Source organism: Balaenoptera borealis (genome assembly GCF_965194805.1).
Source record: "Balaenoptera borealis genome assembly, chromosome: 10".
Lineage (NCBI taxonomy): Eukaryota > Metazoa > Chordata > Mammalia > Artiodactyla > Balaenopteridae > Balaenoptera > Balaenoptera borealis.
The window spans coordinates 5,951,891-5,974,979 of NC_138874.1; the positions used below are offsets into that span (position 1 = coordinate 5,951,891).

General features: G+C 39.7%; 1 protein-coding gene across 7 annotated transcripts; it reads right to left on the reverse strand.

Annotated features, from left to right (window-relative positions):
- Positions 1–10,355: 10,355 nt before the first annotated feature.
- Positions 10,356–22,714, reverse strand: LOC309635876 (zinc finger protein 510-like). Of its 7 annotated transcripts, XM_082407708.1 has the most exons (6): positions 20,305–21,020; positions 19,994–20,125; positions 19,066–19,124; positions 13,569–13,654; positions 13,183–13,275; positions 10,356–12,049 (listed from the first exon to the last, which is right to left on the reverse strand). In XM_082407708.1, the coding sequence occupies exons 2-6, from the start codon at positions 20,076–20,078 to the stop codon at positions 12,046–12,048; spliced, it is 327 nt and encodes a 108-aa protein (XP_082263834.1). In that variant the 5' UTR covers positions 20,079–20,125; positions 20,305–21,020; the 3' UTR covers positions 10,356–12,045. The 7 variants fall into 7 exon arrangements, with proteins under 7 accessions (XP_082263834.1, XP_082263828.1, XP_082263830.1 ...); XM_082407702.1 differs by adding an exon at positions 21,027–22,714 and having other exon boundaries at positions 19,066–20,369; XM_082407704.1 differs by having other exon boundaries at positions 19,066–20,125.
- Between the last annotated feature and the right edge of the window lie 375 nt (positions 22,715–23,089).

Below are 23,089 nucleotides of genomic sequence, written 5' to 3' on the forward strand. Positions count from 1 at the left end.
TTAAGACTCTGCACTCCCAATGCAGGGTGCGTGAGTTCGATCCCTGGTCAGGGAACCAAGATCCCACATGCTGCAGCCAAAAAAAAAAAAAAAAGGGTTAACATGGTTGAAGAAGATAAGGAAGAGGTTTACATATGAGAAAAAGACACATGAGCAAGGACTGCAAGCATTTAGGGTAAAGAGAATTAATATTTTTGTCTCTCAAGTACTTATTTCTTTGCATTATGAAATAGTGCAATGCCACTGGCCACCAGTATAAAAAATGCAATGTAAAATAATACATATATAAGATACAAAGAATGAAACAAACACAGGCATACACATTATCCAACTTAAGGAAAATAATATAACCAATAACTTTAAAGCTCCCTGTGTGCCCTCCTCAATGAGATCCTGAAAAAAGCAACCCTTATTAATAATTTTATCATTATGAATATCATATTCATTATAGTTTTATTGCTATGTACACTTCTATAAATTATATATTAAGTTAAATATTTTTAGACTGCTACATAGTATTCTATTATATGAATATAATATTATAAATTTGTTCATTCTTCTGTCTACTATATGTTTGGGTTGCTACTAGTTTTTGTTTTTGCTCTTTTAAACAATGTCTCTTGGTACATATGTGAAATTGCCAGATCAGAGGAGCTTATGTGATACTGCCAAATGATTTTCAAAAGTAAGTCTACCACAACAATGAGATAACACTACACACATATTAGAATGACTAAATTTTTTTTAAAAATCTACAAGACCAAATGGTGGTAAGGATGTGAAGCAACAGGAATGCTCATTCATTGCTGGTGGAAATGCAAAATGGTACAGCCCCTTTGGAAGACAGTTTGGCAATTTCTTACAAAGCTAAATGTACTCTTACCACACAGTATGGCAATCGTGCTCCTAAGTATTTGGCCAACTTATTTGAAATTTATCTCTATGCAAAAACTTATTCATAATAACCCAAAAGTGAAGCAACCAAGATGTCCTTCAACAGGTGAATGGATAAGTATGATACATCCAGACACTGCAATATTATTCAGTGTTAAAAGGGAATCACACAACAATATGAATGAATTTTAAATGCCTTTTGCTAAGTGAAAGCAGTCAGCCCCCAAAATATGACACTGCAGAAAAGGCAAAACTATAAGGATGGAGAACAGATCAGTAGTTGCCTTATTATTGTCAGTAACCCTTATTTCAACAAAAGGACGGTGGGGTCAAAAGAACACAGGAGTCATTTTGAAAGGACTCCCAGTGACCAAAGATGGGACCATTTAAGCATAGAAGAATAGACTGCAATTGATTGAAAACCTTTAAATATGTAAAAGTCCATGAATTCAAATAATACACAGGAGATAGATGGAGAGGGAGCAGAAAAAAAGAACTTCATTGGTCAGCATTGGAGATAGCTAGAAAATCAACCCTTTACTCTGAAATTAATGATGGAGAATTTTTCTCTAAATAACTCCAACCATAAATACGGAAATGATCTAATTAGAAAAATACATTTTTGACCCTCATGAAATAATTGTTTCATGCAATAATTATTAATGATGATATAAGGATTAGAAGAAAGTTGATGGGGAACTTTACAAAACCACCAAGCTGTCATCACCTAAAGCCAGTGATCAATCTTAGTGTCACTATAAGTGTGAATGTCAAAGATTAGGTGTCTACTCATATGATGATGATGACGTCTACGGCACCACCTATCAAGTATTCGGGCCCTCAAAAGCTGAACCTGAATCTAGTCAAGCCTTCAGTTCTAATTTCCCACTTATAGGAAATACAAGAGATTTGAGAACAATTTCAAATGCCACCACCAGGAAGCAATCAGCCAAATCAACAATCAAGCAATATATTACAGGGCAATGGACCTGTTTTCTTCAAGTCAATGGCATAAAAAAGAGGGGTGGGAGACAGCATTCAATTTAAAAAAGACTTGAGAGACCTAACCACCAAATGCATAGTGTGGACTGTGTTTGAATCCCGATTTGAACACACCAACTATAAAAAGATATTTTTGAGACCATCAGGAATTCTGAGTGTAGACTGGACACTAAATAACATTAAAGAATTACTAAAGTTGTTGGGTTTGATAACAGCACTGTGGTGTTATACAAGAAAATGTCTACTTTTTAGGATCCATACTGGAGTATGTAGGAGTAACATGATATGGTATCAGAGATTTGCTTTAAAAGTTGACAAGAAAACATAAAAGAAAAAAAGATAAAAGAAGTGTATCAAAATGTTGACATTTGTTGATCCAAGTGAAGGGCATCATCCAATCCCTTCTGCTTTTGTATATATATTTTTAAACTTCTATAATAAAAAGCTTTTTAAATAGCCTCTCTCCTTTGGCCTCACATTATCCAGCAGTCACATACTTTTTCTCTCTTCCCTCATAAAGAGATGCTTCTCAAAAGTGTTGTCAATTTTCAGTCTCCATTTTCTCACTTTACCTTACTTTTCGATGCACTACAATTTTGATTTCACACCCACTGCTCTAAATAACCTTCAGTAAATTCCCCAGTGATTTCTATGTCATCACATTGCAAAGTTTCAATTTTTATTTCATTTGATGTCCAAGCACCATTGAAGAGTTACACATTTTGCTCAAAAGTGACTTCCTTGGGCTTCATGTATAGATATATCTCCTACTGATTCTGATTCTCTGGAGAACCCTATCATCTTTTTTATTATACTGAATACCTTCTGTGCTTACTGGCTGCTTCCACCACAAGAATGCAAGCTCTGTTCAGATCAGAACTTTGTCTCGTTTGCTCACTTTGTGCCTAAACCATAGAACAGGATCTGGCACACAGTTGATGCTCAGTAAATAATTATAAAAGCGACAGAACATTTTATTAATATTTTAAAATACTTTGACAGGTCAGTTTTTAAATTCTAAATCTTGAATCCATGTGAAACTTTTTGTTACATGCTAAAGATCTAGCCTTACCGAGACAGTTAGCAGTACTTTTTAAAGCCACTAGTATTTGGTATCCCAGGAGCTAGGAAACCCATCCCAAGAAACTCCACCAAATTTCATCTGATTCATGGTACCTAGACATTTGGGTGAATTGCTCCTTCTCAAAATCCTCTAAATTTGCAAATGTTCCTGGCGTTCCAGAAAATCATCTTTCTGACTGCAAGGTAAGGCTGGAATTCGGTAAGACACTATCAGGCTAGTTTTCCTTCAAGGGCTTTGTAGGCACTGGCTTCACAAGTAGACCTTGTTCCTTAAAAATGACATCATAGGGGCTTCCCTGGTGGCGCAGTGGTTGAGAATCTGCCTGCCAATGCAGCGGACACGGGTTCGAGCCCTGGTCTGGGAAGATCCCACATGCCGCGGAGCAACTAGGCCCGTGAGCCACTACTGAGCCTGCGCGTCTGGAGCCTGTGCTCCACAACAAGAGAGGCCGCGATAGTGAGAGGCCCACGCATCGCGATGAAGCGTGGCCCCCGCTTGCCTCAACTAGAGAAAGCCCTCGCACAGAAACGAAGACCCAACACAGCCAAAAATAAATAATAAATAAATAATAAATAAATTTTTTAAAAAATGACATCATACCCAGGACTTCTCTGGCAGTCCAGTGGTTAAGACTTCACCTTCCAATGCAGGGGGTATGGGTTTGATCCCTGGTCAGGGAGCTAAGATCCCACATGCCTCCGGCGGAAAAACCGAAACATAAAACAGAAGCAATGTTGTAACAAATTCAATAAAGACTTTAAAAATGGTCCACATCAAAAAAAAAACCCAAAAATCTTACGGAAAAAAAAAAAAAAAGACCTCATACCCAATCAAATATGCAACACTAAGAAATGTGATGCTCTAGTTAAGTCCTTAGTTGTGCAATCAATTTGTCCAAATATATACTGGTTAAAAAGGAAAGATTCTTATTGAACCTATGAAAATAACTATATTGCCACGAAAGTAAGGAGACATAGTAATAGTTTCTGAATTCTGAGATGCCAGTGAGAATCAGACATCATTTTTTAATGTTTCAGTTTAGTTTACAAAAGCAGAGTCTACTAAATTGTTTTGGATTATAAATGGAAAATTTCCTCATAAATCCAGTTAATTATTTTGCTAGGCTGCTGTAACAAAATACCAAAGGCTGAGTGGCTTAAACAACAGAAATGTATTTTCTCACCGTTCTGAAGGCTAGAAGTCCAAGATCAAGGTGTCAGTAGGTTTGGTTTCTCAAAAGGCCTCTCTCCCTTGGCTTGCAGATGGCAAACTTCTTGCTGTGTCCTCATGTGGACTTTCCCATGTGTGTCTGTTTGTGTGCTCCTAATGTCTCTTTGTGTGTCCAAATTTCCCCTTCTTATGAAGACATCAGTCAGATTCATTAAGGCCACCCTAAAGACCTCATTTTAACTTAATCATATCTTCAAAGATCTTATGTCCAAATACTGTCATGTTTTGGGTACTGGGTGTTGGGACTTCAATATATGAATTCTGGGGGAACACAATTCATCCCATAACATACAGGAAATAGAAAATTAAAACTACATAAAATATTCCTATGAATAGCAATAATAAAATTTTTCTCATCAATTCATTTGCTCCAATGTAATATATTCTTGTTCCTCTGGGTCTTGGGTTACTACTCTGCTCTCCTGAAGCCATCTACTTTTGGACTGAAGAGTCTTGGAAATCCCAAGTCCACTGGTAAAGTCTGAAAGTTGTCCAAGTGATGTTATCTCAGAAGCTGTAACCAGGAGTCTATTCTTTGAAGTAGCCATCATTGAAGTACTTTGGACAGTACTATTCCATGAGGCTCCATGACTGTCCTTTGTTGAAGACAGAAACTCTGACCTGTTGAGCTTATAGCAGAGTGCTCAGGCAAGCCTCAGAATGAAAAACTATCTGCAGATGACAGACACTTGGTGGCTGTGGTTAATTTATATCTGTAGCAAATAATAACAGAATGAGAATACAATTCTCTATTGAAGAATTGTACATAACCACTTCATAAGAATTTTATTCCTAAGGTTGTAAACATATTATCAACAGAGAGAGCACTGACAAACCTCCAGAGATATCCATAAAGTATAAAATTTCTGAAATATTTATATTAATAACACTTTACAAATTTAACCTAGGGCAGATTGAGGAGTATCTCTTCTGATTTGTTAACTCTTTGCATGCAACTTTTACCATAGTAACTCATCAAACCAGCCTAGTTGTTACTAGTATCTCTCCTAAGTTGAAAGAACAAACCTTTGCGATTTTTCTTTGAAAAAACCCTCAGACAGTTCTAGGTGTTAAAGCTATCCTGCCCACACAAAGATCATTGTCCTTACCTATCCTCAAGCAGAAAGAGACCTGATATCTTGTCCTTTATCCCTCATTTCAGAGGAAAAGGGCTCTGATTGAGCCAAGGAGGGAAAGCTCCTTGTTCTGTGCTAAGAAAGATCACAAGACAAGGAAGGATCAGATGGATTCCCTTGAACCTCTCTTGGAGCCATCTACATGATTTTTCATGGCCACTGAAGTTGTCATAAGAGCAATTGCTGAGTCCATACATTTGATCACAAAATTCCAAATGAAGCTCTGACACTCAGCTCCAACTCCTTAACCTTGCTCTCCAGGCAGACTGAACCAGTGAAATGGTGATTGGGGGGCATAGTCTAGGACATCTGAGAGCTTCCTGGGGGTCTCATTTGAACTGCATTCTTGAGTTATCAACTTTTCAGAAAATATGATGGAAGCTACTGACACTCCCAAGGAACATGCAGTTCGTGTATGAACAAGATCATAAAAATCTGGGGTTGCTAGGTTAGGAAGTATGCTGAATTAACAATGTCAGTCTCCTCATACCTGCTTATGAAACCCTGAATATACTCCAAAAGGGAGATGGTGGGAGCTCCAGAACCCACTGACCTCCAAACCCAACATCATTGCATGAAACTGAAATTCCAGAGGAGTGTAAAGTGACCAGATGAGGCAAACCATTTTTTATGCACGATTCTGGCGCTCAAGATGAAAAAAGAATTCTTATTTACACAACTTATGACAATATTCATTATATCAGTGCCAGTACAACAAGATTCACTGATAGCATCTTCAAGATGACGCCAACACACTTCACTCAATTATTTACTGTGTGCAGTCTAGTACTGGGTTATACTATGCCACCGATTTATGCACTGACAATGAAAGGATGAGAAGACACAGATATACATGTATGAGAAAGTACTTGCATTTGCATGGGAAAGAAACCTCAACATTAACCCTTCATCATGCATGATGGATTTCAAGATTGCAAATATCAGTAAGATTCAACTACCCCTACCAAGTGCATAAGTAAAAGGATGCTTGTTACACAATCACTGTGGTAAAAAAAGTCTTCTTTGGATCTACCGCCAGAGTATATGACAATGTACAGTAACACCTGTACATCCCTGTTGTTTGAACTTCCATTTGCCTATGGAAGTTATAAATGAAATTTTGAGTACACTGTGGAGACTGCAAAAGAAAATTTAGATACCTAATGGATTATGTGGAGAGAGTGTATGTTCATGGGAGGCATGGCAGAAGCAGAAGACCAGAAACTGCAAGATTTCCACCAGAAACTTGGAATGTTTATACTTCAGTACTAACTGGTGATCAGAGGACAAACAACTCAGTAAAAGGCTGGCATAACAAATTTCAAAAGCTGATGGTAGGGCTTCCCTGGTGGCGCAGTGGTTGAGAATCTGCCTGCCAGTGCAGGGGACACGGGTTCGAGCCCTGGTCTGGGAAGATCCCACATGCCGCGGAGCAACTAGGCCCGTGAGCCACAATTACTGAGCCTGCGCGTCTGGAGCCTGTGCTCCGCAACAAGAGAGGCCACGGTAGTGAGAGGCCCGCGCACCGCGATGAAGAGTGGTCCCCACTTGCCACAACTAGAGAAAGCCCTCGCACAGAAACGAAGACCCAACACAGCCATAAATAAATAAATAAATAAATAAATAAATAAATAAATAAAACTTAAAAAAAAAAAAAGCTGATGGTAGTGCATCATCCTTCAATTTGGAGATTTACTGAAGTGTTAAAGGATGAATAGCAAAGCAATGAATAAGTTATCACCCAGTTCTTGGTGGTCACGTTCAAAGAGGGCCACCAATTTCACAACGATACTAACAAAATCAAATTCATATAACCAAAATTGTTAGCAGATATAACGAACATGAAACCAATAATCAGGTCAATATATACTCAAGAGCAATTGGTCATCGACTTAAGAGTAACCCTGCCAAACTTCATGAAGAATAAATGTGAAATCCAAAATCCATCATGAAATACAACAAAAATAACATAAATTTTTAATGAAGTTAAATGTTTGTATTATTTAATGGATCATGGACCAAATGTCTCAATGGATGTTTTGGACAGGACCAAAAGGGTTCCAGGACCCACATCAGATACCAAAATTCGTGGATGCTGAAATCCCTTATATAAAATGGTGTATTACTTGCATATAATTTATGCATACGCTCCCATGTACTTTAAACCAACTCTAGATTAAATAATACCCAATACAATGCAAATAATATGTAAATAGTTGTAAACACAACGTAAATGGTACGTAAACAGTGCTGGCATGCAGCAAATTCAAATTTTGCTTTTTGGAACTTTCCAGAATTTATTTTTCAAATATTTTCAATTTGCGGTTGGTTGAATGCATAGATGTAGAACCCTCGGGTATGGAGGGCCAACTGTATCTTACAATTTTATTTATCAGTCATAGTCAAAAAGCTGAAAATAAATTAGGTTAGATCATTATCTCCCGTATCATACAGAGGAAAGGTGGACAATGAAACAAAAACAACATTCTGCTGGCATGGAAAAAGTGAGAGACAGCTGTTGAATAACTAATCAAAAGTCTGTAAAAGCTCCTACAAATCTGTTGCAAGGAAATTATGCTACTCGTAGAAAAGCTAACACTTACTACACTGTATCCAATGGTCTAAGTACTTTACATTTACTAACTTACTTAATCTCCACTAGAACCCTATGGGGTAGGTAATATCATTATCATCATTTTGCAGATAAGGAACTGCAGAACAGATAAGGGATTTGGCCCAGGTCACACAGCTAATATGCAGCAGAACTGGGATTTGAGTCTAGTAACTCTGGTTCCAGAGTCCATGCTCTTAACTGCTACATCAGAGGTCAGCAAACTTTGGCCCACAGGCCAAACCTGGCCAACAACCTGTTTTCCAATGGGCCATGAGCTAAGAATGGTTTTTACAGGTTGTAAAAAAAAGGTGACAGAAAGCACATGTGGCCTACAAGGCTAAAATATTTATTATATGGCCTTTTACAGAAAATGTCTGCCAACTTCTGCACCATACCATGGTTGCTAATACTAGGAAGTAAAGACAACGATATATAGCATGTTACTATACAAATAATTCCTAATTCCATCTAAACTGGGCTGGTACACTCAAACCTACTTAGGGTCCCCATTTAAACATTTCAGGATATTGAAAGAGGGGGTTGTTTTCTCGAGCATTACTGTTCACAGCTGCTTTCTTAAATTCAGGCTTATGCTAGAGGTAAAAATTGTGAACTTAGTCTCTATTTTGTATGTAAATAATTGTTACAGAAACATGTGGCTGGCAAAAATACTGTTGGCTTCTTTACTGAACAGACCGTTCAGTAACAATAGCCATACCCATTAATATACGCCAGGACATAGTAGAGAAAATGTGTGTACAGTTGACCTTTGAACAACACAGGTTTGAGCTGTGTGGGTCTACATATATGTGGATTTTTTTCAGTAGTAAATACTACAGGACTATATATGGTTGGTTGAATCTGTGAATGTGGAACCATGATACAGAGGCCAACTATAACTTATACTCTTATTTCCAACTGCACGGAGGTTCAGTGTCCCTAACCCCTGCGTTATTCAAGGATCAACTGTAGCATGATACTTTAAATGTGTCACATATAATCTCACATAAAATATATATTGTGTTTGGACTTCCCTGGTGACACAGTGGTTAAGAATCCATCTTCCAATGCAGGGGACATGGGTTCAAGCCCTGGTCCGGGAAGATCCCACATGCCACGAAGCAACTAAGCCCATGGGCCACAACTACTGAGCCTGCACTCTAGAGCCTGCGAGCCACAACTACTGAGCCCATGTGCCACAACCACTGAAGCCCACGCGCCTAGAGCCCGTGCTCCACAACAAGAGAAGCCACCACAATGAGAAGCCCACGCACCACAACAAAGAGTAGCCCCTGCTCCCCACACCTAGAGAAAAGCCCACACGCAGCAACGAAGACCCAACGCAGCCAAAAATAAACTAATATAAAATATATATATATATATATATATATATATATATATAGTGTTAAAATATAAAAGACTGCAGTGACATATACAATGATAATTATGTCATAATGGTCATTAAATTAAGGATCTTGATGTTTTAGTTTGATTCTATTGGGTTCCAGTGAAAATTTTAAACACGGAAAATATTATACAATACACTCACATATAAAAGTCTCCCACAGCTCAAGGACTTTTCACACATACATAACGCTGTATACATGATTCATTCAAAATATTTGTGATGTTTTACAAAAACACATGTACTACAGCAGCTACATACATAGAAAATATTTTATTATGTTTAGCAAAAGTTTTGTTACCAAAACATTTTTCTAAACAAAAAATTTCTTTGTTTTCTAAATTGTTTCCCTCAGTAAAAATTCTCTGAAATATAATAAAGTATGTTTTACTGAAAACTTTCAGAAAGCCAAACGTTTATAAAGTTTTACTGTACTCTGATTTACCTGAGGTTCAGTGAAATATCAATCACCTTTTAGTAAAGCCTTTCTACATTTGTTGTAACCAATAGATTTCTTGACTCTAATTTTTCCCATTACAGTGAGTTTGATTTATGGACGAGGCTTCTAAACATTCAGGATTTTGACAGGAGTCTCCACTCTTGTGTGAGTTCACCAACATACAGTGCATACAGACCTCTCAATGGAAGGCAACTACATTCCTACCCCACAGAGAACAGAGAACACAAAGGACTGCCACGGAGCCCATTATGTCTCAGACCTAGAAGTGAATGACATCATTATGCACACATCTCATTGGCCAGCTCTCATTCACATTGTCCCACGTGGTTGCAAGAGAAACTCAGAAATACAGACTAACAATGTGCCCAGTAGCAAAAGGAAATGTATATTGATAAAAACACTGCCAGGGTTTCTTCCGTTTGAGTTCTCTGATATCAACTGAAAGCTGACTTCTGGTAGAAGGACTTCTCACATTCATTACATGCATAGAGTTTCTTCCCCAGATATAGTTTCTGTCATACCAAAGGCTCTGAATTATGGGAGGAGTGTTTTGTACAAATGTCTTTACATTGTTTCTCTTCTGTGTGTATTCCCTGATGTGTGGCAAGAGTGGGTTTGTGGCTGAAGGTCTTCCCACACTCATTACAATTATAGGGTTTCTCCCCTGAGTGAATTCTCTTATGCTTAACGAGGGTTGAACTATTAAAGATTTTCCACATTCGTTACAATCATAGGGCTTCTCTCCTGTGTGTTCTCTGATGTACATTGAGGGAGGCCTGGCAAAACGTTCTCCCACATTCGTTACATTCATAGGGTCTCTCCCCTGTATGAATTCTCTGATGTTGAATGAGTTGTGACTTTTGGCAGAAAGCTTTCCTGCATTTGTTATATTCAAAGGGTTTCTCCCCGGTATGAATCCTCTGATGTTTACTGAGGGTTGACTTCTCAGAAAAGGTTTTCCTACATTCAACACATTCGTAAGGTTTCTCCCCTGTATGAGCTCTCTGATGTTTAAGGAGAACTGACTTCCCACAGAAGGTCTTCCTACATTCACTGCATTCATATATTTTCTCCCCTGTGTGAAGTCTTTGATGTTTATTGAGGGTTGACTTCATATAATACATCTTCCCACATTCACTACATTCGTAGGGCTTCTCCCCTGAGTGTATTCTCTGATGTACAGTAAGTTTTGACTTTATACAGAAGGATTTCTCAAACTCATAACATTTATAAGGTCTTTCTCCTGTGTGAGACCTCTGATGCACAGTCAAGTCTGACTTTTGGGAGAAAGATTTTCCACACTCACTACATTTATAAGGCCTCTCCCCTGTGTGTGTTCTTTGATGTTGACAATGGAGAGCTGACTTCTGATAGGTTTTCCCACACTTAGTAGATTCATAGGGTCTCTCTCCTGTATGAATTATTTGATATACAGTGAGGGCTGGCTTATGGTAAAAAGATTTCTCACATTCATTACATTGATAGGGTTTTTCTCCTGTGTGTGTTTTCTGGTGTACTGTGAGGTTTGACTTCTGGAAGAACACTTTTCCACATATGTTACGCTCGTGGTATTTCTCACCCATGTGAAGTCTATGACGTTTCTTCCAGAGGACTGACTTATCACAGGTGTCCCCACATTCATTAAGTTTATAGTGATTCTTCCTTGAGTAAATTACCTGAAGTAACATGAGGTTTGACTCATCCTTGATGGTTTTCTCACATTCACCATAATCACAGAGTTTCTCACTTGTGTGAGTTCCCTCTTGAGTAATGAAGAGGGCATTACCGTGGAAGGCTTTAATGTGTTCATTATATTCAAATAGTTACTCCACACTGTGACTCTCCTGTTACTGAATAAAATCCTCATTATGATAGCAAGTGCTCTCATTTTTATTAAATTCATTAAGTTTCTCTCCAGTATGAGTTTTCTCATGATTAATTTCAGGAATCAATTTCTCACACCCATTGGTATCATCAGATTTCTTTCCTGAATAGTTTCTATTATTATTGGTTAACTCTGATATATTTTCTAAACTGATTCCACCTAGGTTATATTTACTGGGCATTCTTCTGGAAGGAAGAGAGTCCATGCAAAAATTAAATGGTTTTCTTAATACATTCTCTTTCACAGTAACGACTTTTTTGTTATTCATAAATGCAGCCCGCCATAAATGTCTGTCTTGGTTTTCTTTGCTCTTTATCATGCCATCAACTTTCAATTCATCTAAAAATAAGAAAAATTAAACATACATTATGAATTAAACTACTTATAAAATTGGGCTAATACACAAATACTATTTATCTGACTCTTTGGTTTCAGAATCATTCTTTTGAGATGAAAGTTCCAAATAAATTTTTCCATTTCCTCCACTTTTCCGAGGAGCTGAGGGGACGGGGTGACAGTGAACCAACTAATCAAAGCTACTGGGGTAGAAAAGGGGAGAGTAAAGTTGGCAATGAATGTACATATATTTATGTGGCCCTTCACGAATATACCTTCCAAAAATGGATAGAAGGGGTGAAAGAAACATCAGGAATAGAGAATTAAAGGTTCAGTAAGAATGGATGAATTACAAAGAGTGGAATTCACAGTAAAATATGCCCAATCAGAGAATTATGCAGTAAATGTGACAGGGAGCACAAGTAGACAAGGATGTTGTTCTAAGAAATTACCAGAGGAATGAAGTATTTAGACGAGGCAGATTAGAGTCTATGTGCCAATTTTGTTAACCCCACTGTCAACATACACCCAGAACTCCATCACTTTATACACTCTGTCCCCCTAAACCTAGTCAATGGCATTATCTCTTTTCCTGACTGGTCTCCTTGCTTCTACTCTTGCCACCCCTCTAAATCATTTTCTCACAGGGCAGTCAGGTTCCTGTGTCTGTTTCCTGCTAATAAGTAAATTCCCTGAGAGCAAGGGACTTATTTCACCCACTGCTGTATTTCTTTCATTTAGAGTATGATTGGCATGGACCAAGCGCTCAAGCAGTATTGGTTAATTAATTAATTAACTCCTGAAAACAAAAGGAGTCCTTGATAGAAGGGAATGTGGGCAACTGACAATGCTTAGGGGAAAGGGGACTAACTAAGATAAAATATTTATTATGAGATAGGAATGAAATTCAAGGTACAGGTAATAGGGATTAAACTCCTAAAAAGCCAAGCGAAAAAGAAAACATTTATGTGTAAGACTATATCTGGTGGTGAATTTAGGTATCTGAGGCATGTAGGCTAAATATCCCTAGTCATTTCCAAACAGATGGAGCCTCTAAATAGATTTGTTCAAAATGCTCCAAAGATGCTTATATCTAAAACAACCACCTGGGATCTAATTTCTGCTGGATTACTCACCTGGGTAATAATGGCTTGCAAATTCTTCCTCTAATATCCATGGTGCTTCTTGCTCTAACTTGAAGATCTCCTCTGGTTTGGTAATGCAATGCCCTGATAGTGGAAAGTGATACAGGACATAGAGAACACTGCCTGGCTTCAGGAACTCAGAAGAAAAACCAAGGTCCAGCTTCAGGAATTGCACAATGAAGGGGCCCACTGGAATCTTTCAATGGGGAGGTGAAAACACAACCAATATTCCTGGTGTCCAAACCTAAATATCATTAAACTCTACAAAAGATCCATATGCTTTGGTAACAGAGAAAGGACAGGTCTGATGTTGTTACTTAGAGAAGCTCTGCTTACCCAGTGAGATGAGGATTCTGTAGTTCTCCAGCATCACATACCTGCACAAGGTCCTCTGATCAGGGTCCAGCTGACCCCACTCCTCCTGAGTGAAGTTCACAGTCACATCCTCAAATGAAATTGATCCCTGTAACAGCATATGTCTGATCAATCTGAAATATTCACCACTGTATGATAGAGAAAAGATATTTAGGAACTAATTCTTCACCATGTTCACTGTTGAGTTTATTAGAAAAAGTTTATATGTTTACCATATTCCCTGTTTTGTGTTATATGTGGTGGGACAAAGAGAAACATAGTGAAAATACCCAATTAATCTATTAATTCATGCATAATGTTGTCAGAGAGGAAGAAATTTTCCTCCGCCCTTCTAGGTTCTTCTGGCTGCTCTAAGAATTAAATTGACAAGAGAGTTTTACCTCTTCATTTCCAATTTGGATACCACAGAGATACAAAAAAAATCGTTAAGAGAGGACTATGACACAGTTATATGTCAACAAATTGGACAACCTAGAAGAAATGGACAAATTTCTAGAAACACAGAGCCTGCCAAGACTGAGTCAAGAGGAAACAGACAATTTGAACAGAACAATCACTAGAAGTGAAATTGAATCTGTAATTTAAAAACTCCCTTCAGGAATTCCCTGGCAGACCAGTGGTTAGGACTCAGTGCTTCCACTGTAGGGGGCACGGGTTTGATCCCTGGTCAGGGAACTGAAATCCCACAAGCTGCACAGAGCAGCCAAAAATAAATAAATAAAAATAAAAACTCCCAGCAAACAAAAGTCCAGGACCAGATGGCTTCACAGGGGAATTCTACCAGATACCTATCTCAAACTATTCCAAAAAACTGAAGAGGACGGAACACTCCCAAATTTATTCTATGAGGCCACCATTACCTTGATACCAAAACCAGACAAAGACACTACAAAAATAGAAAATTACAGGCCAATATCTTTGATGAACACAGATGCAAAAATCCTCAACAAAATATTAGCAAACCGAATGCAACGATATGTAAAAAGGATCATACAACATGACCAAGTTGGATTTATTCCAGGGTCACAAGAATAGTTCCACATTTGCAAATCAATCAATGTGATACACCACATGGACAAAAGGAAGGATGATATTCTCTAGGTCAAGCTTGTTTTCTGTATCTGTGAGTCTGTTTCAGTTTTGCATATGCATTCACTTGTATTATTTTTTAGATTCTGCATATAAGCGAAGTCATACAGTACTTGTCTTTCTCTGCCTGACTTATTTCACTAAGCAAATATTCTCTAGGTCCATCCACATTGCTGCAAATGGCAGAATTTCATTCTTTTTTATGGCTGAGTAACACACAGCTTCTTAATCCAATCATCTGTTGATGGGCTTGTGGGTTGCCTCCATGTCTTGGCTATTATAAATAAAGTTGCTATTAACACTGGGGTGCATGTACCTTTTTTTTTTTTTTAAGATTTTTTTGATGTGGACCATTTTTAAAGTCCTTATTGAATTTGTTACAACATTGCTTCTGTTTTTCATGCTTTGGTTTTTTCGCCACGAGGCATGCGGGACAGCTCCCCGACCAGGGATCAAACCCATTGGAAGGCGAAGTCTTAACCACTGGACCACCAGGGAAGCCCCGCATGTACCTTTTTGAATTAGTGTTTTCATTTTTTTCTGGGTATACACCCAGGTGTGGAATTCCTTGGATAGTATGGCAATTCTATTTTTAGGTTTTTGAAGAACCTCTATACTGTTTTCCATAGTGGCTGCACCAATTTACATTTCTACCAAGGGGAGAGGGAAAGGAGGAGGGGTATGGGATTAACATATACAAATTACTATGTATAAAATAGATAAGTAACAAGGATATACTGTATAGCACAGAAAATTATAGCCATTATCTTGTAATAATCTATAATGGAGTATAATCTGCAAAAATACTGAATCACTATGCTATATAACTGAAACTAATATTGTAAATTAACTATACTTCCATAAAAAAATAAATAAACTGACATGAGAGAGATTAACAAAAGAAAATCAAACAAAAGTTTAATAAAATGTATACAGGGGAGAGACCCAGGAAAGCTAAGTAACTTGCCAAAACGGCTGAAACCCTCACTTTAAATACCATCTTGAGCAAAAGATAAAAAAATGATGTTAGTGATAGTGATTTGGGGCTTCAAAGGGGAGGAAGGCAATTTACATGGAAATGGAAAAGCAAAAGTTTGGTGAACAAAGGTTTACTGGGCCTGCAGAGACAATGGGACACAGAGTAGATTCTGATCTCTAGGCCCTGTAGAGCAGAGGTCCCCAAACCCCAGGCGTGGACCAGCACAGCAGGAGGTGAGTGGTGGGCAAGGAAGCGAAGCTTTATCTGCCACTCCCCATCGCTCCCCTTCACTCACATTACCGCCCGAACCATCCCTGAACACCACCCCCATCCCATGGAAAAACCGTCTTCCACAAAATTGGTCCCTGGTGCCAAAAAGGCTGGGGACCGCTGCTGTAGAGTTTCCCACACCACACATAGCCTTCATTCTTTGCAGCTTCTCTGGTGACAGCTCTACTCCAGGAACAGGCCCTGTATCTAAATTCTTTAGGTAAAAAGAAAGACTTCCTGAGTCTTCTGTTTCTTAAAAATAATCAGCCTAACGTATATACAGTGGAATATTACTCAGCCATAGAAAGGAATGAAATTGAGCTGTTGGTCATGAGGTGGATGGACCTAGAGCCTGTCATACAGAGTGAAGTAAGTCAGAAAGAGAAAAACAAATACCGTATGCTAACACATATATATGGAATCTAAAAAAAAAAAAACGGTACTGATGAACCCAGTGGCAGGGCAAGAATAAAGATGCAGACGTAGAGAACGGACTGGAGGACATGGGGAGGGGGAAGGGTAAGCTGGGACGAAGTGAGAGAGTGGCATGGACCTATATACACTACCAAATGTAAAATAGATAGCTAGTGGGAAGCAGCCGCATAGCACAGGGAGATCAGCTCGGTGCTTTGTGTCCACCTAGAGGGGTGGGGTAGGGAGGGTGGGAGGGAGGGAGACGCAAGAGGGAGGAGATATGAGGATATACGTATACATATAGTTGATTCACTTTGTTATGCAGCAGAAACTAACACAACATTGTAAAGCAATTATACTCCAATAAAGATGTAAAAAAATAATAATAATAATCAGCCTAAATTAATCCTCATGCCAAAGAGACACATTTTGGTGTGGCAAATTTTGCTCCCTTACAGGGTATATACATACATAGATGTCCACACAAGCATAAAATACATTATATGTATGAAAGTGTCCTAGTTTCTGTGGATATATAAAGTACATAAAACACTGTTTCTACCCTCAGAAAGCTTAGAAACTGGCATGGATGCAAACTGGATTAACAAATAGCATAAAATCAGGAGAGAATTGAGTTTGGGGCTTCAGTGATATAAAATGCCCTGGTCTAGGGAATTCCCTGGAGGTCCAGTGGTTAAGACTCCATGCTTCCACTTCAGCGGGCACGGGTTCGATCCCTGGTTGGGGAAGTAAGATCCTGCATGCCGCATGGCACGGCCAAAAAATAAATAAACTTTAAAAATGCCCTGGTCTGTTCAGGGAATAGATGATGTGTAATCTTGGGATTATTCCTTTACACAAGAGTTCTCCTAAGTCTCTGATAACCTACACTGCCAGGAGAAACTTTTAAGCGTCTACAAATTTGTGTTAATAGATAGGTATGTATGAATGTTTATGTCTATACAGATAGTCCAACTTTGCATGGTTCTGATATGCACGAATTTCAGTCACCACAATTTAGTTAAATAACACCAGCCCAACAACACGGGTCAGATTTTTAGTTACTAGGATAACTGTAATTGCACAAAGTAGAAACTTCACTGCTTGTTTTTCAGTCCATAAATCACTACAAAATAACAGACACACATCATGAACAATGATCAACCATGTCGTTTTTTCCAAAGTCTGCCAGTGACTGGTTGCTGTGCCTTCACCACACACAGCAAAGCATGTAGTTGTGTTGCCTCCTTGTCTCTCAGCAATAAGACATTTGCAAAAACAGTTAACTGCAGCAGGGAACTGGCCAACAAAGATGAAACAGCAGTAAAGAAATGAAAAGGGGTTTTTTAGAAATGAAATTCAAATTGAATATAAATGGTGTTTTAGAAGAAATAGCTGTGGGACTGCTGACATTGCTGCCACTGGAGACATTCTAGACCTGCAGCCAGAGGAACTCAGGGAAGGGGAACGCGGTACTAAATATTAGCTGTATTATTTTTCAACTTCCATATATATTTATAACTGACAGTTTCCAGCCTACTGATTTGCCCTACAAATTTTAGACTTGCCAGCCTCCACAATCACACGAGCCAATTCCTTTAAATGAATGAATATATACATGTATGAATATATATGGGTGTGTGTACATGTGTGTTATATGCATATATGTGTACACACACACACACACACACACACACACACAATTGGTTCTGTTTCTCTGGAAAACCCTGACTGATACAGGGTTTAAGGAATATTTTTCTTCATCTTGGTTTTCTTTCCATTCCATCTCCTCCCTCTCTCCCAACAGCCACCAGAAGCCAAAAGAGATGGGGAACAGAGTCTTCTCTAGAACCTTAGGCAGGAGTGCAGCCCTGACAACACCTTGATTTCAGACTTCTGGCCTCCAGAACTGCGAGGCAATAAATTTCTGTTGTTCTAGGCCACCAAATTAGCAGTAACTTGTTCCAGCAGCCATAGGAAACTAATATACTAACTCTTCGCAAAAACCCTATAGGAAATCAACAGTTTGCTTTGAAAATACGTCTGGCCAGTGATAGGTCTTACTTACTTAACGAGGCACAAAATTCAGCTTCTGAATTTCAGATTTGGAGTGGTTGTCTCATCCTCGATATAGTTAAAAATCCACATGGTATGAAATTAGTCAAGAACAATAGTAAGGTAAGAATTATAATGGACCGAGGAGGAATGCGTGGGGATGAGCTTTGCTAAAAGGCAACAGGAAGAAGGCCATACCAAGAAGCAGACAGAAGAAATCATAAACTTACAACAACTGAGTCATGCTTTGGCTCTCTGCCTTCTGTGCCCATTAAAGAACAATCAGAGAAGAAAAACGGAGGTAGCATTCACTTCAGGCTTGTTAAGTGAGGTTGTCAACTACCACACTTTCATTAAGACAAAGAATTTTTTTTCAGACTTCAGGCCACGAAGTCTTCATGTTCCATGAAGAGTTACTTTTGTTTATTCTTAGAGTCAAAGCAAAGCATTTTCCTTTTGTACAAAATATCAGAGATAAATCCGCACATAATTATTATTGTAAAAATGAGAGTTATACGTGTAATATACATACTAACAAAGCAACTATGATTATCTCCATATAATTAAATGTTGACTTTTCCTTGTTTTAGATATGTTAACTCTATATATTCCTTAATAATTTTTATCATTTTAATCTTTAATCATTTTTGCAGTGGAAGACAATGTGAGAAATGAATAATCAAACAACTCACCAGGGACTTGTTCTTTTTCTGTTCCTTTTGGGAAAGTACAGAGAAGGCTGTATGTACAGCTATGGGAAAAGAAAACAGGAGTGGGCCATGTGAGATCTGGCTGCTAGGAATCTTTGAGCTTCCTAAGAACTTCTGCCTACCAGCTGGTTAAATGCCCCTCTGTGGGAAAAAGTTTCTCTGGCCTCTGAGGAGTCAGCAAGAACTATGTGGAGGGAGAATTCACATGTGCAACTCTGACAGCCAAGTTATAGAGCTTGGCTGAGCAATTTAACCTTGGGTTTACTTCCTAATGATTTATTAATTTCATTTTTCTTTTAGAACCAATTCAGGACTAATTGAACAAATAATATTACATCAGAAGACAAACCATTATTTTCATCATCAATGTTGTAGGAAAAGTACTCAAGATACGTTTGCTTATATCCTACTGAGTTGCCTACCCTTCGAGTCAGAGAAATCACCCTGCAGAAAGGGATGGGGGAGTTCCTTCAGGAAAAGGTCTATTTAAAAACTTGTTTGTTTCTAACTGAGTTGTAATAAAACCTGGTGGGTGACTTACCCGTTATAACATGGACAGCCTTTTTCGACTCCTGGCTCCACCACTAACAAACTGGGTGTCTATGGGCAGGTTACGTGTACACTCACAGTCAAGGTTTCTCAGCTTTGAAATGAAGCAGACACAGATGACCCTATTCTATGACTCCATAAAGTCAGGGTAGATGGAGCAGCCAGCATCCCTCTAGAGGGCACACATCACGACGGAAGTCGTAGGAGAGCAGCTCAGAATTTGGAGGAAGCGAGTGGAGGCTGAAGGCATGGTATGCTTATTAAAAGCTGGGCCTAGTGATCTCTCTCTGCAGACCATGCCCACGTGAACCCTCCAAAGAATGAACACTTCCTTGCCCACCACTCTCAGGGTCCCACTCACCTATCTTTCCTGAAACTTGGTCCAGACCTTTCACCATCATGGTGAGGTCTTCTGGATGTGGTGATATTAGCGAAGGATTGCTCATTCTGAGCAGGATAAAGATTGCTACTTGCAAAGGAACAGGAACCTAGGCTTAAAGGACAAAATCATCTTATTTAGAAGTTTCATTCAGGGCTCCAAATGTCACAGAACTTACTTGTCTAAACTCCAAGGCCACTGAGGATGCTGAAGTTTGGACAGTGTAGCAGTCCAAGCAACACATTACGTAGTCTGCGCCAAGGGTTCTGAGATGCCAAGAAATCCCAGAATACCTGACCACAAGGTGAGATTCAGTCCACACACTTTGGGATTATTTCCCTGTGCCCCGCGGGAGGTGCTGTGAGGAATACAATGCTGGTTTTAGGCTGGATATCTACCGTGGCTGTGTGACCTGGTGCATTTCACTTGAACCCTCTGAGCCTCAGTTTTCTTTTTTTGTCAGAATAGAAAAGTTACATAAAGGCTGTTGTGAAGATTAAACAAAACAGCTAATGAAAACAACAAAGTATCTTGCAAACACCTTATCAGCTAGTATCAACTATAAGTTCTGTGCTATATGTAAAAACTTTACGTCCATATTTTCAAAACGTATGTAAAAACGTAATCCTCAGAACAACCCCGTGTGGTACATATCAATACTCTCGTTTTACAGATGAGAAAACCTCGTCTCAGGTAGATCAATCATCTTGCCAGCAGTAATTAATTTACACCTGGCTCCGCCTGGATACAAAACTCACGCCCCCCCTCCCGCAGTCGCGTGGACTCGGCAGCCTCTCGGGGTTCCGTACGTTCGCATCCCCACGACCGAGGCCGCCCCTTCCCCTGACAGAGGCGCCCCGACCCCGCCATCGCTCCTCGCAGCCAAGGCCGCCCCCATCCTTCCTCACAGGCTCTCTCACCGTGGGTCACACCGCGGGGTTCCTCCCCACTGCCACCTCCCACCAGTCCTTAAGCCGCACCGGCACCCCTCAGCCCTCACCCAACTCGCGCTCACCCGCAGCTCTGACTCAGGCAGCACCCGCTCCCTGAGCGCACACAGACCTGGACGCTCCAGGATTTTCCCCGCAAGACACGAAAAAGCGAGACACCGGGGCTACTGAACTGCACGTGCGCAGGACGAGCCGCGGCTGAGGGGCTTTCCGAACTACGCGCAGTGTGAGCCAGGGAACGTAGGACTACATTTCCCATAAGCACTGGTGCTACGCCCTCCCGGAGGGTTTAAAGGGTTATGCATGAAAGAGGAGGCTTCTCTACCCCGCGTGGCTTGGCTCTGGAGCTCCCTGAGGCTGGTTCTTTCAGGACTGCAAGAGACTGCAAAACACCGCAGTGGGATGCAGGGTCGTTGACTGAATCTGTTTAAAACAATAACCTATAAAGGAATTTTAGGGACCATTGGGGAAATGTGAACTACACAGTTATAAGCAGGTTGATTTTGTGCTTTGTGTTGAGTAGTATAGTGCCCCCTCACCTCCAAATTCATGTCCATCCGCAACATCAGCAGGTGACCATATTTGAAGAGTCTTGGTAGATGTAATTAGGTTAAAATGATGTCATACTGGATTAGAGTGGGCCCTAATCCAAAAACTGGTGTCCTTATAAGAGAAAACAGAGGAGACAGACACAATATGGAGAGTGCAGTGACGTGTCTAAAGCCAAAGGATGTCAAAGATTGCCAGAAGCCACCATGAGTTAGGAGAGAAGCATGAAATAGATTCTCCCTTAGAACCTGCTATTGCAGGAACCAACCATGCTGACACCTAATTTCAGACCTCTAGTCTCCAGGACTGTGAGAAAATATATTTCTGATTCCTGTTGTTTTAAGCCACCCAGCTTGTGGTGCTTTATTATGACAGCCCTAGGAAACTAATAACACCATTCAACTGTGTAGCTGGCAATCTAGGCACATTTGTCAGGCTTCCCTGGCCTCATGGGCTAAATCACTAAGCCTAGATTTTGGTCTCAATCCTGGAAAATAGATGGACATACTGTGTGATGCAATATCCAGATGTCTGTGTTCTTTATCTGGGTGTCTCAAGGCTGATCAACCTGAACTAACATCTGTTGGTCGACTGATGTTCATTGTTGAAGGGTCCTTTCCTATGGGAGTCCACGTGGGTGACAACAGGGACAAGGAATCCTGCACAATCTGCTTTATAATGTTCAACCCCACAAGGGCTAGGACTAGATCTTGCTTCCAGGCATTGAATGACCCTGCCATCCTGTATTGCCTGAGGAAAAAAAAAAAACTCCCTATACATTCTTCCTAGACCATAGATACAGCTCTGAAATTGATTGCTGGATTGGTCATCCTGTCTGTGCTGATAAAAATTTAAAAGCTGTTCCTCTGTACACTTCAGAAGGTAGTGTTCCTCCTACAGGTCCTTTCTGGCACTTAAGATCCCTCACATTATAATCCCAACTTTTAGACTTGTAAGAATTGGATCCTGATCCCAAGGCAGCAAAAGCTACCGCAGAGATTGCTACAACCAAGAATAAACTTTATAGCATGAGTGGTGATGGACAATCACATCACCCAGAATTTCTTGCCAGCTGTATAAGGCGGAGTACATGTAATTGCCAAAACCTCTTGCTTCAGTTGGACTACTGAACCATGGAAAGTGAACAAGTCAATCTCTCAGCTTAGAGAGAATGGCTCTTTAATCTCAACGATACCTGCAACATATTTACCTGGAGTGGCTCTGGATGGGGAGCCTGGTTGCAGTCTTCCCTCCAAGTGGGATTGACTATCCTGCTGGTGCTCATAGTTGTGATCATGCTCGTCTAATGTTGTCTAAGACAATAGAAAGAATGGGTACAATTAATTAGGGTATATGAAGGAATAGCCTATGCTTCAAAACATTAACTGTTTACATAAAAGATTGAGGGTAGAGTTGTAAGAAAATATCTCTGCCATGACACAGTGGTGGGCTGGTACATCTCCTGAGTCTTGGTTGGATGCAGTTCCTTTAAAGCAAAAGGAGATAAGCCTGGTAAGGAGCTGCCATGAGAGAGTTTTTCATGCCTGTCTTGTACGAGACTGCTACAAGTCAGTTTCTC

Coding starts and splice junctions, on each gene's coding strand:
- LOC309635876 (XM_082407702.1), bottom strand. CDS start 11,513: ATGTTACTTCAGGTAATTTACTCAAGGAAGAATCACTATAAACTTAAT.